This window comes from Staurois parvus, unplaced genomic scaffold (assembly GCF_062004578.1).
Source record: "Staurois parvus isolate SC_StPar_1 unplaced genomic scaffold, SC_StPar_1.0 ptg000096l, whole genome shotgun sequence".
Lineage (NCBI taxonomy): Eukaryota > Metazoa > Chordata > Amphibia > Anura > Ranidae > Staurois > Staurois parvus.
In genome coordinates this window covers 4,707,308-4,723,228 of record NW_028317892.1, presented here as the reverse complement: position 1 = coordinate 4,723,228, position 15,921 = coordinate 4,707,308, and the positions used below count along the sequence as shown (strand labels likewise).

Genomic DNA, 15,921 nt, shown 5'->3' with positions numbered 1-15,921 from the left:
AACTGTGGAAACAAAAGAGATGGCAAACTGAAATGAACTCCCCAATAGCATCAGAGATGGACATTTTCTTTAGTGCCGACTATCTCCTACTCTGCTTTTAGAGTATCCCTGAAACCCTCTTCTTCAGAGAAGCCTGTTCTGTCTCCACCTAACAACTGGCATTTAATTTTCTCCATCCACTCATCCCCCTCAGCTTTTGTATCACTTGACCCTCCCTCTTAGATAGTAAGCTCTTAATGAGCAGGGCCCTCTGATTCCTCCTATATTGTAACTGTGTTGTCTGCCCTCATGTAAAGCGCTGCACAAACCGTTAATACTAAATAAATCATGTATAATAATTCTAGTAGAGTAAGGGAATGCAAAATCTCATGTAGGGTTCTTATTTCTGTAAGTCTTGCTGTTGTAGATTTTCCCTCACTTTCTGTCTTGAGTAGGGCAGGAAATATAGGGTACATCTCTGTAATGGAGCCATAAATAGCAGGGAACACCCAAGAGGAGATCTAACCCTTCAACTAGACAAATGTTTTGGCATGACTGAAACTTTTAATGTAAAAAAACTGGAATCCACTCAGTGGTCACCCTGACAAATGGTATGAGTAGCTCTCCATAGATTGCAACATTTCAGTATAAAATTAGATTAACCACTTGCCCTCCAGAGGATTTACCCCCCTTCCTGACCAGGACATTTTTTGCAATACGACGCTGAGTTACTTTAACTGACAATTGCGCAGTCATGCAATGCTGCACCCAAATTAAATTTATCTCCTTTTTTCCCACAAGTGGAGCTTTATTTCAGTGGTATTGGATCGCCTGTGCGGGTTTTTATTTTTTGCACTTTAAACAAAAAAGACCCAAAATTTTGAGAAAAAAAAATATTTTTGACTTTTTGGTGTTAAACACGTCTAGTAAAAAAATTTAAAAATCAAATTTCATCATAAATTTAGGCCAGAATGTATTCTGTTACATGTCTTTGCTAAAAACAAAATCCCAATACGTGTAAATTAATTGGTTTACGTGAAAGTTGTAGCATCTACAAATGGTATCTATAAATTCCAATACTGGAATTTATTTTTGTTTTAAACTAGTAATGGCGGCGATCAGCGACTTATAGCGGGATTGTGGGACTGCAGCGGGCATACTGACACTGGGGGCCAACGGCGGTGCGGGTAGGGCGCAAAATCCCCCCTACCCGGAAATGCAAAATCACGTATAAACGTGATATATTTATATATATATATATATATATATATATATATAATTTTTTAAATTATATATATATATATATATATATATTTATATTAAAAAAATACATACACACTACAAACATGTATTTTTCTGTTGTTACAAAGGATTGTAAAAATCCTTATTACCATCATGGAATTCAGAAAGTGCCACAATTCCAGTACAGAATGTGCCTAAGGCCTGTAAACTTAACATGCTGGCTGTGTTCAGTAAAATAGATTATTATGTAGTCACTCAGGAATACAAAAAGTTTGAGCAGCAGAATAAACATTCCATGCTGCAGTGCTATACACTAGAATTCGCTACACCCTTTGTTCACGATGCTATACAAAACATTCACTAGCCACTTAAATGAGAGCTAGCCAGAATGTGTTTCAGCGTGATTCACCACTGCATTTAATTGAAAAAGTATATGTAATCCTTGTAAGAAAATAGCAATTAACTCTTGAAATGTTTCATTGATGGCAGAGATTTAAGGGTTAGCCGTGACATATTCGGTTCCCCTATTTCTGGGCTTTTGTCACAATGCAGTATCCGCACAATCAAGCAGCTTCTCTTCATACAACTAGTCTCTTGCACCATTAACCTCTTCCCTGCTTTGAAGATATGCAGGTTAAAGATAGCAATTCTGGGGGAGGGAACCAGCTCTGTGTGGGCTTTATGACATCAACTGCTAAGTGATTGTTTTTTTCCTCCTAGCCTAAAACGGACTGGTGTGCAGCAGAGCTGGCTGGTGTAAAGTCTGACAGGCTTTCTTGTCTATTCCTCAGCACATTGCCTGTATTCCCCCCTCTCTCACATCAATATTTAATCCTCTTCTAAGAGCAATGAGATAATGCAATGTGCAGAGGCTGGGAAGGTGCAGTGAGAGAGAGCGGTGCTGCTGTATGCCACTACAACTGCTGCTGCTGCTGCTTCTGCTGCTGACTGGACTCGGAAAGCCAGGATCCTTGGGCTAAGCCCTAGTGCATGCAGCTCTACAGGCTCTCTCCCTAAAGCATGTCCTCCCCGGACCCCACCACCTCCTTCCTGGAAAGGGCAGCTGGGGAGGAGGATACGGGAGGATGAGGAGAGAGAGCCGGCCGGAGCACAGGAGGAGGAAGAGGAGAAGGAGAGGAGGGGGTGCTGAAAGAGGAGAGGTCGGCGCGGAGGATGAAGTGGGGTGTCCGGGGAGCCTGCGCTGCGCTCTCCAGCTGCTTCCTGCTTGCCTGCGCCCTAAGTGCCGCCGCTGTGGGCCTCAAGTGCTTCTCTCTGGGCTCTGAGCTGAAGGGTGAGCCATTTCGTTTGGGTACGGCTGCCGGCGCATTCTACTCCGGGTTGCTGCTATCAGTGGGTCTCTCCCTGTTGGGATCTGCCCTGGTTTGCTGCCGTGAAGATGCGGCAGGGGAGAGTAAACCCAGCAGTCAGAACTTCCTCCTCCTTGGAGTACTGGTGTTCATGTTGGGTGTGTTGAGCGCCTTTGCTGGGGCAGTGATAGATGGGGACACTGTGTCGCTCGTGGAAAGGAAGTATTCACACTTTTGCCTGCAACAAACAACACCTGGCGCAGGTAGCAGTTCAACCAAGTGCCAGAAGCTGAAGGATTACCAGCGGGGTTTGGTCATATCTACCATTTTTAACTCCTTGGAATGTCTACTGGGTCTTATCAACCTGTTGCTGGTCAAAAACTACAAATCCTCCCAGCAGCGGCGGAGGAGACGAAGGAGATGTGGGGGAAGGCGCTTCCAGCGACAGAACAGGGGTTCCATCTTCTCAAATGAGGAGCATGACTTCTCGCCTGGAGACTTCCCCTTCCAAAGTGTGTCCTACATTAACGTTGGGGTATTTCACCTCTTTGATGAAGCAGGAGTGGAAGTGCAATGTGGGGGTCACCCGTCTCTGGAGCTACCTGGTTACTCTCCCATGGATCCTGATTTAAACCCTTCATACCCTTACTGTTACCCTCTGCCTAATGAGCAGCCTCCTCCATATGATGAAATATACCCTGCTACTGAGCTGTGCAGCAGCACCACCACCACCACCACATAACATCACCCAGACTTCTGTACAGAGACCATACTGCTTCATGATCTGCACTGACAATCACTGATGCCTGCAAATAGGACAGGGAGATATTATACAAGGACTACCACAATATATCTAAATGGTTGTGTACAGACAATGTTCATAACCAATGTATGGTAAGGGGTGAAAGCTTAACCATGTTGACTGGTGTGTTTGTATGTGTGTGAGCGTGTGTTTTTGCTGGTCTCAAGGGATGCACTGTATTCACCTGACTCCAACCAAAATAATTTATTTTATATGTATGGAGTTAGTGGCAAATGGTATAGATCAATCAGTTTTTCCTCCTCTTCACATTTATTTTGTCATACCAGTGTAAATCTCAATTTTGGTATTCGTCACTATTGCCATGGTTACAGTGTCTAGCTACAAAATTATTATGTCAGTATAAATAGGCTTTTTATTTCACATCTGATGAGATTACTCATCTTTATCGAATCTCAAGATTTTATCAGTAAATGCTTCAATTCTTCCACAATTTATGCCCAATTTAATGAATCATCAAATAGTGTATTTTGTTTTAACCTCAAAAAAAGAAAAGCAAATGTCTCAAAGTATGATTGATGTGTGAAGAAAGAAAAAAAAATATATGCAAAGAGCTTCTCTGGCCCTAAACAGGGCCGGAGCTAGTATTGGTCCTGCTGCAAGGAGGTACAAGGGCCCCAATGCTGGATGGAATAAAGATTGTGCTGATGCCACTGTTTCATGTCTTTGCAGCACAAACAGAGTTAATAAAGGTCCGTGTCTTTGTTGGCTTGGCATCTGATCACATGTTATGTGGGTTGAACAATCAGACGTGTTGTTGCAAAGAAGGGTGTTTGTTCTTCTCAGGATGAATGCTCGAGCCTAGGCTTTAAAACACTTGTAGGAGTCACAGGTATAAGGATGGAACTGTTTTCAAGCACTTCAGCACAGATATTAATGAAGCAGCCCCGCTGTCAGTTAACAATTCCTCAGAGTAGTCTCACATCACATCATACGAAGTGTAGAAACCTGGCACACAGCACCGCGATTTAGATGACACTTTCACAAACAAGTCTACAGAAATGCAGCTTGCATGATGGGCAGCCATCCAAAGTTCAGCATCTACTTAGATCAAGCATTATGCATGGATATTTCAAGAGTGAAGGCACGCAGATACAAGTAAACGATTTGTGATACCTTCATATAGGTATCACTTGTATTTAAATATACGCAGCTACTACACTTAAGGTTTCTTCCGGATTTTCATCTTTAATGGCTTTTTTATAAAACAAGAAATTAAATGCAATTAAAATATTTTTTATTCCTGTAGTCAGGATAAGTGAATGGATGAAAAATATGTGCTCCTTAGTAAATTAGGTTGCATGTCTTTCATCTTAAATATTTAATATTAATTAATGCGTAGATGTCCTCCCCCCCCCCCCCCCAAAAAAAAGACACAAGGCCCATTTTCCTGTCTAAACAAGAAATATGTTTTTTTTTGTTTTGTTTTTTACAGTAACCCAGTATGTGGCGTGTACCTTAAACATAATGGGGAATGGGGGCTTCTAAAAAAGAATAATGATGTCTGCCCATTGCTGTTCTGCAATGCTGTCACGTGAGAGAAGCGGGAAAACTATCTATTAAAAAATAAGACCACAGCATGTAAAATTTTTTGATCACACTCCCCATGCTCCTGTGATAGTAACAGCCTGAAGCCTTTTTAATGCTGAGTTAATGCACTTCAGCAGGCAGAAGCTATTCAGTTCTTCATTGCTTAAAAAAAGCTTTGGGTGTCCAGTCTGCCATTGTCCTTAAGGGCAGCATCATACAAGAGTTTTTGAATGCCTGTAGATTGTTTAATTGATAATTACACTCATGTAATTAATGCATTGAAAAGCTCTTGTGTGACCCTGTCCATTTGTAATTATCGCCCTTTATATAGTGATTAGCACCTGAACAATATCAGGATGCTAGATCTCACTATGAAGTTCCATGATTACATAAAAAGAGAAAACATATGCATACCCACATACACAGTGCTGCCATGAAAGCAGACGAAGGCAGACTATTACCAAAGTACACCGTTCCTGCCTTGCGCACACCATCTGAGTAATAGCAAGCAGGTGTTTCAGATTCCTTTACAAATGTTATAGTGTTCTTTTCTATAGATTCCATACTAGCCTTATGTTAAGGTGGTGTTAAACCCTTAAGAAAACATTTATTACATTGCAGCTTCCCAGTTCTTAGATGTGATAACTATACTGGTTTCCTATTTTAGGCTTTCCTTCCTTTATTTTCACCTGATGATCCAGCCAGTAAGTCTGTTGTTTTTCAACAGAACAAGCTGTCCTGCAGATGTAGCAGTTAGAGGGTTGAGACAAAAAAATTACTACTGGCAAAAGGAAAAAAAAACTGTTACTGTAACTGCTTAAAAAATGTTAGCTGGAGTTCGAATTCAAATTGTTAGTGTATCTAAGTTTGTTACTGCACGACTAACCTCCCCCTTGACAGAAAATGCTACTGTCCAACGCTGTTTTTATTGCTCCTCCATCTAGAGTGCAGGCACTCCAGAGGAATTGTGTTACTGGCCTGATCACTAGGTGAAAACGGGAAAAAGCCTGAAAGGTTTAAACTATTGCAGCCACCACATCTAATGAATGGTAAGCTGCAATATATTACATTTAAGAGCTTTAAGAGCTAGTTGTATTAGTATTAATTAAACTATAGTGAATCCTGTGCTTAAAGGGCACCTGCGCCTAGACGATGCACATCAAAGTATTTATATATTCTTAGCAAGCGGTAAAGTAGCTTTAAAACAAGCCCTTCCTTTCCTATCTAGCAGCATGCACTATACAATGAAGTATTGTACGCTCAAAGATCTGTAGTGATCACAACAAAGACTCTAAAGTTTGGTTTCAGTCTGCTCCTAACAGTTTAGAAAGCCCTGTTGGTGGGTAGACTGCCAAGGTTCTGGTGAACTAGAAAATCATAGGAAAAGAGTGCTTCTGTTTAAAATTTGAAGAAGAGTTTTTCCACAATACCTATTGCTACAGATGTAAATTAGGGCTAATTGTAAGCTAGAATTACACTTCTGTGTTAGAGTACGGCTGGCATAACTTAATGCGCATAATACATTCTGGTTGCAGTGATCTTCAGTTTAAATGTCACTCCAACGTACCTGCATTGTTGTAATCTGCAATGCAAGGATCATGTGCGAATTTAAGCCTGTGAGGAAGTGCTGGCAGCCCCTTAATTTTGAATGGGCTGCCTTAAAGCAGTACTAAACCCTGCATTTGAACTTTTGAACAGGTAAGCCTATAATAAGGCTTGCCTGTAGGTACAGTGAATAACTCTTAAACTTGAGGTGTTTAGGAGATATTCACATGAGACGTCACCGACGCATGCATTTTAAAGGCATGGCATACTTGTGCTGTCCATTCAGAGCTCTGTGCCATGGCCTTGACTGCCGTGCACATGCGCAGGAGTGACGTCATCGCGGCTCGGCCATTCAAGCGGCCACAGCCTGCGAACCCTGAAAGAAGACCAGGTAAAGATGAAAGCCCTGTCAGTGGTGACAGCTTGCTGCTGGAGGGCTTCATTTTAAGGTAAGTATGTCATAATATGCTAGTATGCATACTAGCACATTATGACTTGAACTACCCGGGGATTTTTTTTTTTTTTTTAATGGAAGTTTACTACCTCTTTAACAAAATTCACGTTAACGCATATTAATGCACAGCAAACATGTAATGGTCCCTTAAAGTGAAAACAGTGAGTATTGTAGACATTACTGAGATTGCAAGTGTCAGTTTAGAAAATGAAATCTAACATTTGATTGCTTGCTGAAGACAACACAGATACTTAACATGCCTTCAGTTGTTATGCCTGAGGTCCTGTCTGTTCTCTGATAGTAGAGAACTGTACCGTATTGGCATTAACTTTGCAGCACTTATTTTCAATTATGACTTCACTTTGTTCTTTTATATAGGTCACTGCCCTATATGATTGTCATAAAATATCCTTTGTATTAAAAACAATGGCATAATTATACTATGGTGAGAATCGTTATGCTGTTTGGCAAAGAATCAATATTTGATAATAATTTTATTGCTAGACAAGACAGTTCTGTTTTATGTTTCCAAATGGCAAATGTTGCACTTTAAAGGTAGAAAAGCTCCTGTGTACTGTACTTGTGCCTGCCCAGAGCAGTCACGCGGGAAGCAAATAGATATTTATTAGTTAGTGCTATCATTTATGCTCACGCCACGCCACAATTTTTGTAAGCTGAATCAGAAATAATATATACTGAATGTGATCCAGAGAAAAACGACCAGTACTTGAGGCACTTTATGAATTACTAGAATATTTGTTTTGTAATTTAAAAACTGAGAAAATATTTTTGATGCCAAAAGATGCGGCGTAGTTTGGGTATACATTTTATTTTCGGATTGAACAATTTCTAAGTGTTATTAGAGCACTGGTTTTATGTAGAGTCATAAAACCAACATTAGGGTATATTATTTATGCTGAATGTATAGATCAATCACACTGTTGCATGAAGACATCTGCAGTCTGTGTAGACATATTACCACTTAATTAATACAAATTCATAAAGTTACAGCCATTATGTCCATGTTGCATGCTTTTGTTCAGTGTACAAACTGATCATAAGAACTACTTGCTGACTGTTTTATTTTGATTGCTGTATTTGTTAAATGCTGATTCTTCAAACTGATCATGTTTTTGATGATGCATGTCATCGACGTGAAAGCTGATTCACCGTATGGCAGTAGGATGCTAAATACAACATGTTCATTGAAAATATAATTTTGGTGAAATCTTGAGACAAGCTTGGGCTTGCTACAGTTGTGACATCAGTCACTGATGTGGCACTTTTTATGTGTCTACCAAATATTACTGCTATAAAAATGTATCATCACCTCATATACCATGCAGAAACCTTGGGTTGCAAATTTTTTAACCACATTGGGTACAGTCTGTAATAGCAAGCTGATAAAACGATTAGAGGGACAAATGGCAGATTACAGAGCAAAAAAGGGATGTGAATTCATTACATCAAATTGTAACATTAGCACACAGCTAGTACCATAAGGAAGAAGCAGATTTGGTCAGGGACTACCCATATGACTGCTGCACTATCTGCAACACCTGAAAGGAAGGCACATTTATGGATGAAATACACAGATTTTATGCTCAATTCACAAAGCAAACACACCAGGATAAGTATTTTTATTTTGAAATTTTGAAGTGCATGTAAACCCTCACCTTGTAAAACAACCTATTCAGTAGAAATGAAAGGCAAAACATTTGTATATAGATTAAAAAAAAACATTATAACCACTTTGGGGTTGATTTACTAAAACTGGAGAATGCAAAATCTAGTGCAGCCCTGCATTGAAATCAATCAGCTTCCAGTTATTTTTGTCAAAGCTTATTTAAACAACCTGAGGTTAGAAGCTGATTGGCTATCATGCTCTCTAATTTTAATTAATCAAGTTGTTTTTATATAACTGATCATGTTCCCTCTGTTCTCAGCTTCATAGAGAGCTAGGGGAGGAGAATCAGCAGCACACTGATCTCCCCAGTGAAAGGCTGTGTGGGGGGTGGGGGTGTGTGTTAAGGCAAGTCTGATCATTGGAGAAGAGCACACCGAATTCCCAGCATAGCTAAACAACTGACCACAGTGTGTTCTCCTGCTTAGTGTGGTCAGTTTTTAATGGGAAAGCAAAGGGACTGGCAGGAACACACAAAGGAAGCAATACAAAGAAAACAGGATACTTTTTCATACAAGTACATGGTACAGCAGGCACATTTCAGGAATATGAAATGTTGGCTTTACATATTTTAAACCTTTGTAAATTGACCCTTATGTTTGAAAATATTCTGAACTAAGCATACACAAAATCTGAGTAAAAATGAATGTATCGATCTATTGATCTTTCTACAATATATGGACAAAAGTACATTGTCAACACACCTCCACATTATTGCATTCAGGCCTTTGCAGTGAAGTGTTCTATTATTGCTATGGTATACCAGTACTTTTTAGAAATTTGTATGCTCCCAACCTGGTGGCAACAGTTTGGAGAAAGTTGTTTTCTAGTCCAATATGAGTGTGCTCTGGAGCACCAGTGCCAGGCACTCTAGTGGCCTATAAAAAACCTTGACTTCAAACCCACTGAACACCTTTAGAATGAATTGGAATGACATTTGTGGGTCAGATGTCCTCACCTGATCTCATAGATGCTCTTTTAGCTGAATGGGCACATATACCCAAAGGCAAGGTGCAAAATCTTGTGAAAGGCATTCTCAGAGGAATGTAGGTTGTTTGGAAGTGAAAAGAGTTTTTTCCTCTTGCATTCTATGTATTAATTTAAAAAAACCTCCTACTACCTTTCCCCTCTCCCCCCCGTCCTTTAACACTTACGTGCCTTTTATCACCAATCCAGCGCTGTCCCATCTGCACAACCGCTCCACAGACTTCCTAAACACACAGGAGACACAGGCCATAGGCTCCTGCTGCTGTCAGTCTAATCCTGTCAGGGGCGTAGCTGAGCCATGCTGTGTGTGTTTATGGACACATAAACGTGGCTCGGGAGCTTGCCAGCATGGGTATCCCAAATGCGTACTTAATGCTATGGGGGCACCAGCAGGAAGAAGGAATGGATAGTGCCGGCGGGTAACTGCCAAAGAAGAGGTTAGGGTCAGCTCTATTGTTGCAAAGAACAAGTAAGTGGGTATAAGTTTTTTTTTTTTGGGGGGGGGTTTAAAGTTTAGTCTTTAATACCACTTTAACTGCAAAGGGGAAAGGAGGCAAGAGAGTTCTCAATAATAATGCTCATGGCGCATGTAGGTGTGTTGGTCAGGTGTCAAAAAACTTTTAGCCATATAGTCTGACTATCTATCTATCTATCTATCTATCTATCTCTTCACCTATCTATCCAGGGGCGGACTGACCATTTGGGAACTCGGGCACTGCCTGAGGGCCTGGGGTCAGTAGGGGGCCCCATGAGATGCCCCGGTAGCTTTTTCATAGGCTTTTTTGAGTTTGGGCAAGGACACAGGGGCCCTATGATCCCCTATTGACCGGGGGCCCCATGAGTTGTCAGTCCGCCCCTGTATCTAACAATACACATTCAAAGTTGTTGACATGTACCAGTTATTTTGAATTTGTTTACTTTTTGTTCTAACTAAACCACACCATGAGCTGATCAGTTGTGTCAGTCAATCATGCAAAAGCCTGGGTATCTAAGATTTGGGTGTTCTCCAAAAGATCACAGAGCACCATACACGTTCTCCAAAAGATCACAGAGCACCATACAAATACATAAGAATATCTTCAGACAATTTTCATCACATTGAGCATCATACAGGAAAGTGTCTGAAAGGGATGTTTTGCTTTCAAAGAAGAACCTGACCACTATGGGCACTGTGGATAGTTATTTTATAGTCATAAACATGCAATCCAGCCACCACAGATATGCTTGTTGACTAGTGGTACCTTAAACGTGCCAAGCTAGATGAATGGAAAAGGTGGGAAAATGGTGTTCAGACAGGGTTTTCAAACCTGTCCAAAAAACATTTTTTGTTGGTTTTAGGAAACCCTTCATAGCAACTCTACCTCTCTCTGTGTGCGGTGGTGGGCTCAGAGCCAAGGGTGCTAGGACTCATCCAGTTGGTAACTTTTTTAGTGGAGGAACAGATAGTTTTTTGCACTACAGAACTTTACTGAAATGGTGAATCAATGAAGGAGTGAAGATTGTGGGTCATGTTAAACACCTCTGAGTTGCCTCTGATGTCACAAAAGCATGTGAAGAAGGATCCCAGACACCTTGGCTCTGAGCTCACTAGCACCTACAACAAAGTCATGGTGAGGTTACTATATATATTAGCATAATATTTTTATAGTCAAGTATAGTGTCCATATAAATAACTTCTGGCTGTGGAGAAAAAAATCCTGCATATGACTTTTGTTATCAAGCGAAGAACAAGTGTATTGAGACAAATGAAAAATATAATGGTCTAGGTTACATTTTATTTTTAGCGGTGTTTCTTTACATATATTTAAACTGTTGCTTGTGTCTGTTTTCATTCACTGTTTATATACAGATAACATTTAGTACATGAGAAAGGCTACCAGCCTTTTGGCTCTGTTTGTCCAGCATAAACTTCAGTCTTTGTGGATAAAGTTTACAAAAATCCACTTGAGCTACAGAGCCAGTGAACAAAATGGTGTAATTAGAGGTACATATGTGAAAAGAGAATTAAATGCCACCTCCCAACTTCAAAAAGAATGCACAATATTATTAACGAATATTAATATTATTAAACATAAAGTATTTTTTTCATTTTTTCAATCCTGACCATAATCAAGGAGACATTATAAAAAACCAATATCTATATCCCTTTTAAATACACAACAGTGTTTAGCAAGTGGTTAGCTTTTACATGATTACATAGTTACACTGTTAGTCTGGCTGAAAAAAGACTAAAGTCCATCTAGTTCAACCATACAAATAAAAAAAGTTATAATCCTATACCCACAGTTGATCCAGAGGAAGGCAAAAAAAACCCCAGCAAAGCATGATCCAATTTGCTCCTGCAGGGGAAAAACACTTCCTTCCTGATCCCCTTTAACTTTATTCTTTATTTCAGTAGCTCCCCTGAGTGGGCCCAGCTTAGCTGAAGACAGCACAGACATAGGAGCTGAAGCAGAAAGTTTAACACACAGCCATTCACTTATATTGGAAAAAGACCTGTCTATGGCCACTATTAAAAAATCAGTATGGTGAGCAGCTGATGTGATCTGATTAATTACCTGCTCCCATCACATTATACAGCCATTAGTCTCTACAGCTAATACCAGTGATATCCAAAGCAGCACTTTTTAATATTTATATGGTAATTACCCATCTGCACAATGTAAACAACTGCACTGCAGCATTAGAGGTTCTTCAGCCATTACCAACCAAGGAAAATTATGCCTGGACAGCATTTGTACATTTAAATTCTCCAGTTACTGTCACAGTGATTGCTGAACATCTAAATTGGCTCATTTGAATTAAAGAAAGTAATGTAAAAAGGCAGGCCAATAGCCCAAATTCATCTAAGGATATGTTGCTATTACCCAGTAATATCTTGTGATTAGATGTTATGAAAATACATTTCTTTAAAGGCAATCCATAGTGTATGTAAGAGAGCACATATTTAAATTAATGTATTAAAAATGTTAAAACCTAGAAATCAATGTAGCACTTATGCAAATGAGAAATGAGTTTTATTATATTTGGTGACAATGTGACCTCATGTTCACAGTCATAGGGGTAGTCTAAAAGTTGCAGAGTCAAAATCATTATGGTAATGAAGTTGAAAAAGTTTTGGGCTAATTTTACAGTAGTTTGCAAAAGGGATAAGTAATCTTAGCAAACAGCTGACATGTTGCAACCTTCCCTGCTGTGTGTGCCTGTCTCCCCCTGCAATAATGAGATGAGCTATATTTTATGACTAGGCTAACAGCTTAATGTGACACTAAACTTTGGTTTTAAAAAAAAATCTGTGTGTGTATGTCCCTTCTATTGCTTCCAGCCTCCTCTAATTCTCCAAATGCCTTGATTTTGTGCTGCTCTGATGGGACTTCTTGTTAGATGGTGGTTTCTCAATGGTTCCACTGTACTATATGTAGGAATGTAGCCACCTTCTTTTGCTCGCTCAGTTCGACTGTTAGGTTGCCTTATCTCGAACATTTGGAAAACTTTTGTCGAGCAGAGGTTGCAGCCAATCAAAACATCTTCTCCTACAAGATGTGGGTTGACCAAGAGAGGTTGGGATTCAGTACATCTCACAAATGGATTTCTACAAGCCTGTAAGCACACACACTTTGTAACAATACCCCTATGCCAGAATCACTTCTTTTAAACAGATCACTTTACTGATCCATATCTATTTTAGAATACTGTACCAATGTATAAATTCAGTCAATATGAGATGACTATATTTTTAGCAATGATAGGAAAACAATGTAAAGGGAAATTATGCATCTTTGCCTGTGCTGCCTATAGGCAGATGGCACTTGTGCCTAATGATAAATACGGTCCTGGCACACTTACAATGATCTACTGTATACTTGCTCCAGTTTGAATTTGACTGTTTGTCTTAATCATCCATATTTCCTGAATGCTTACTACCATTTTTCATGATCTGATCTGTTTGAATATACTGTACGTGTTTTTTTTTTTATTTTTATACACTTGCTATAAAATTGGTACATCTCATGTTTTATCCTTCCTGCGGTCCAGGCCTTTCATTTCAGTGAAGACATAAAACAAGTGGAAAAAAGTGGTTAGATTTTTAGTCTTCATATTTCAAATACAAAATACAGTGAAAAAAATGTTTAAAAAGTGAACAACAAAATAAACAAAAAAAATAAGCCTTTTTCTTTCCAAGACTTTATCTTTCAGATGTCCTCTAATTTGTTTTTTTTTTAGTTTACACCCTTTGGACTTTTTAACAGTACAGGAGCCCTCAACACTGAAACATTATAAAAAAAAAGATAAAATAATTTAGATATAAAGTGGTGCTTTATAGGTTGTGAATATGAACAAGCAAGCAAGCTTGTTCATAAGAAAACTGGCAAGGGCATGTTTGATGTTTTTCTACTTGATGGCAATATTCAACTATTTAATTGTCCACAGATCTGCCATGTTCACTGTAAGCTTTCCCCAATCAGTATATATTTTTGATTATTAGAAGCTACCTCCCCCTTTATTAAATTATATGTAAACTCTTACCTTGTATCTTGTGTAGATATAACAAAAAATAAAAATTATTTTCTCCCTATTTTCTTTTTAGAAGTGATCACATTCCTTCTTTTCTCAGCTGCAAAAGAGATAGGAGAGGAGAAACAGCACTACACTAATCTTCCTAGTAAAAAGCTCTGCGGGGGGTGGTTGTCAGGACAAGTCTGATCATTGAAGTAAAGCAGGCTGAGTTCCCAGCACAACCAGAGAACTGCCCATGGTGTGTTCCTCTGCTTATTTCACACAAAGGGAGCAATATAAAGAGAACAGGATACTTTTTCATACAAGTACATGGTACAGCAGGCACAAACAGTATCAGAAATATTAAATATTGAGTTTACTTATTCTTTAACCTCCCTGGCGGTATTCCCAAGTGTAGCTCGGGGTAAAGTTTCAGTACCACAAGCGGTAACCCCGAGCTACACTCGGGAATACCCTGCAGCGTTGCTCAGGGATTCCCTGAAACACTTACCTTGTCCTTTCGCTCCCGTGATGTGTCCCCTGCAGCATCCCCAGCCATCTCCTCCGGCCAATGCCAGCATCCGTCTTCCAGGTTCCGGTCCCTGCGAGCGGGGGCCGGAACCAGCAGGATATTTGAAAATTTTAAAAAGTGACATTCACAAACTACACTAAAATCACATAGTAAAACATTACTGTATCAAACCATTTCACATACATTTTGTCCCTAGTGCTTTGTCCTGTGCCCTGCCTGCATTTTTACTGTTCTTTCTGCCTGGAAACTGAGAAATGGCCATGACATTCAAAAAGCGTCCCTTTAGGGCAAAAGCGGTTTTAGACCAGCTAGAGAACAGCGATAGTAAATTAGAACCACTTGCAGAATTGAGTGATAATGATTCGTGGGGAAATTCGTCATCAGACACTGAAAACGATTTTATATCTAAGATCAGTGATTTGCGAACTTGGCGCTCTATTTCAAATTTCAGTGTTTTTGGTTTGATTATATTATTGAATTAAATGTATTATTTTTTATGATTATTTATTAAATTATAATTTATGATTTTGTGTTTCAAATTTTATCCTACCGGGGATGTTTACTAGACTCTTGTTCGGACAGATTTCAGTGAGTTATTCCTAAAAATTACAGTCCTACAATAAAAAAACGACATATTTCCATGCAAAATAATGGTACCGCTTTCAGCACAGAAATATGGACATAATCATACTGCTAGGGAGGTTAAATACCTTAAGAAGCTAGTAGTCGATGGGGCAATTTTCTCCTCCAGACTGAATGGGGGGGGGGGGGAGTGCTGGAGCTTAGTATATTTTCCAGACAACATTAACCTTTAATGGATGATATTTCCTTTGCTAAAGCACTGTGTACCATAAACAGTTTCATAAATTGTTCTCACCATTTTTCATCCTTTTTTGCTTGCTGTTCTTCAGCTTCCTTTAATTACTCCTTGTCAATATGCATATGTTTCAGCATCTACTGCACGTCATTGCTGTGGACCAGTTTCCTGATAGCGACAACAGTAGACCATGCCTACACGGTGTGATGTTGATTTACTAAAACTGGAGAGTGTAAAATCCGGAGCAGCTGTGCATAGAAACCAATCAGCTTCCAGGTTTATTGCCAAAGCTTAATTGAACGAGCTAAAGTTAGAAGCCGATTGGCTACCATGCACAGCTGCACCAGATTGTGCATTCTCCAGCTTTAGTAAATCAAACCCTGTATGTCAGCATAGCCGCTTGTATCCTCCACAACGGGATAATGTGACAGGTTTACAACTCGGGAATTCAATTGGGAGACATTTGTCATTACATAAAACATGTAGTGCCTCTACAAGGATGTTTGTAAAAGGATCACCCAGGTATT

General features: G+C 39.5%; 1 protein-coding gene across 1 annotated transcript; it reads left to right on the top strand.

Moving 5' to 3' along the window:
- Nucleotides 1–1,924: 1,924 nt before the first annotated feature.
- TMEM271 (transmembrane protein 271) lies at nucleotides 1,925–13,569 on the top strand. Its single transcript, XM_089670858.1, has one exon. The coding sequence runs from the start codon at nucleotides 2,395–2,397 to the stop codon at nucleotides 3,268–3,270; it is 876 nt and encodes a 291-aa protein (XP_089526984.1). The 5' UTR covers nucleotides 1,925–2,394; the 3' UTR covers nucleotides 3,271–13,569.
- Nucleotides 13,570–15,921: the final 2,352 nt, after the last annotated feature.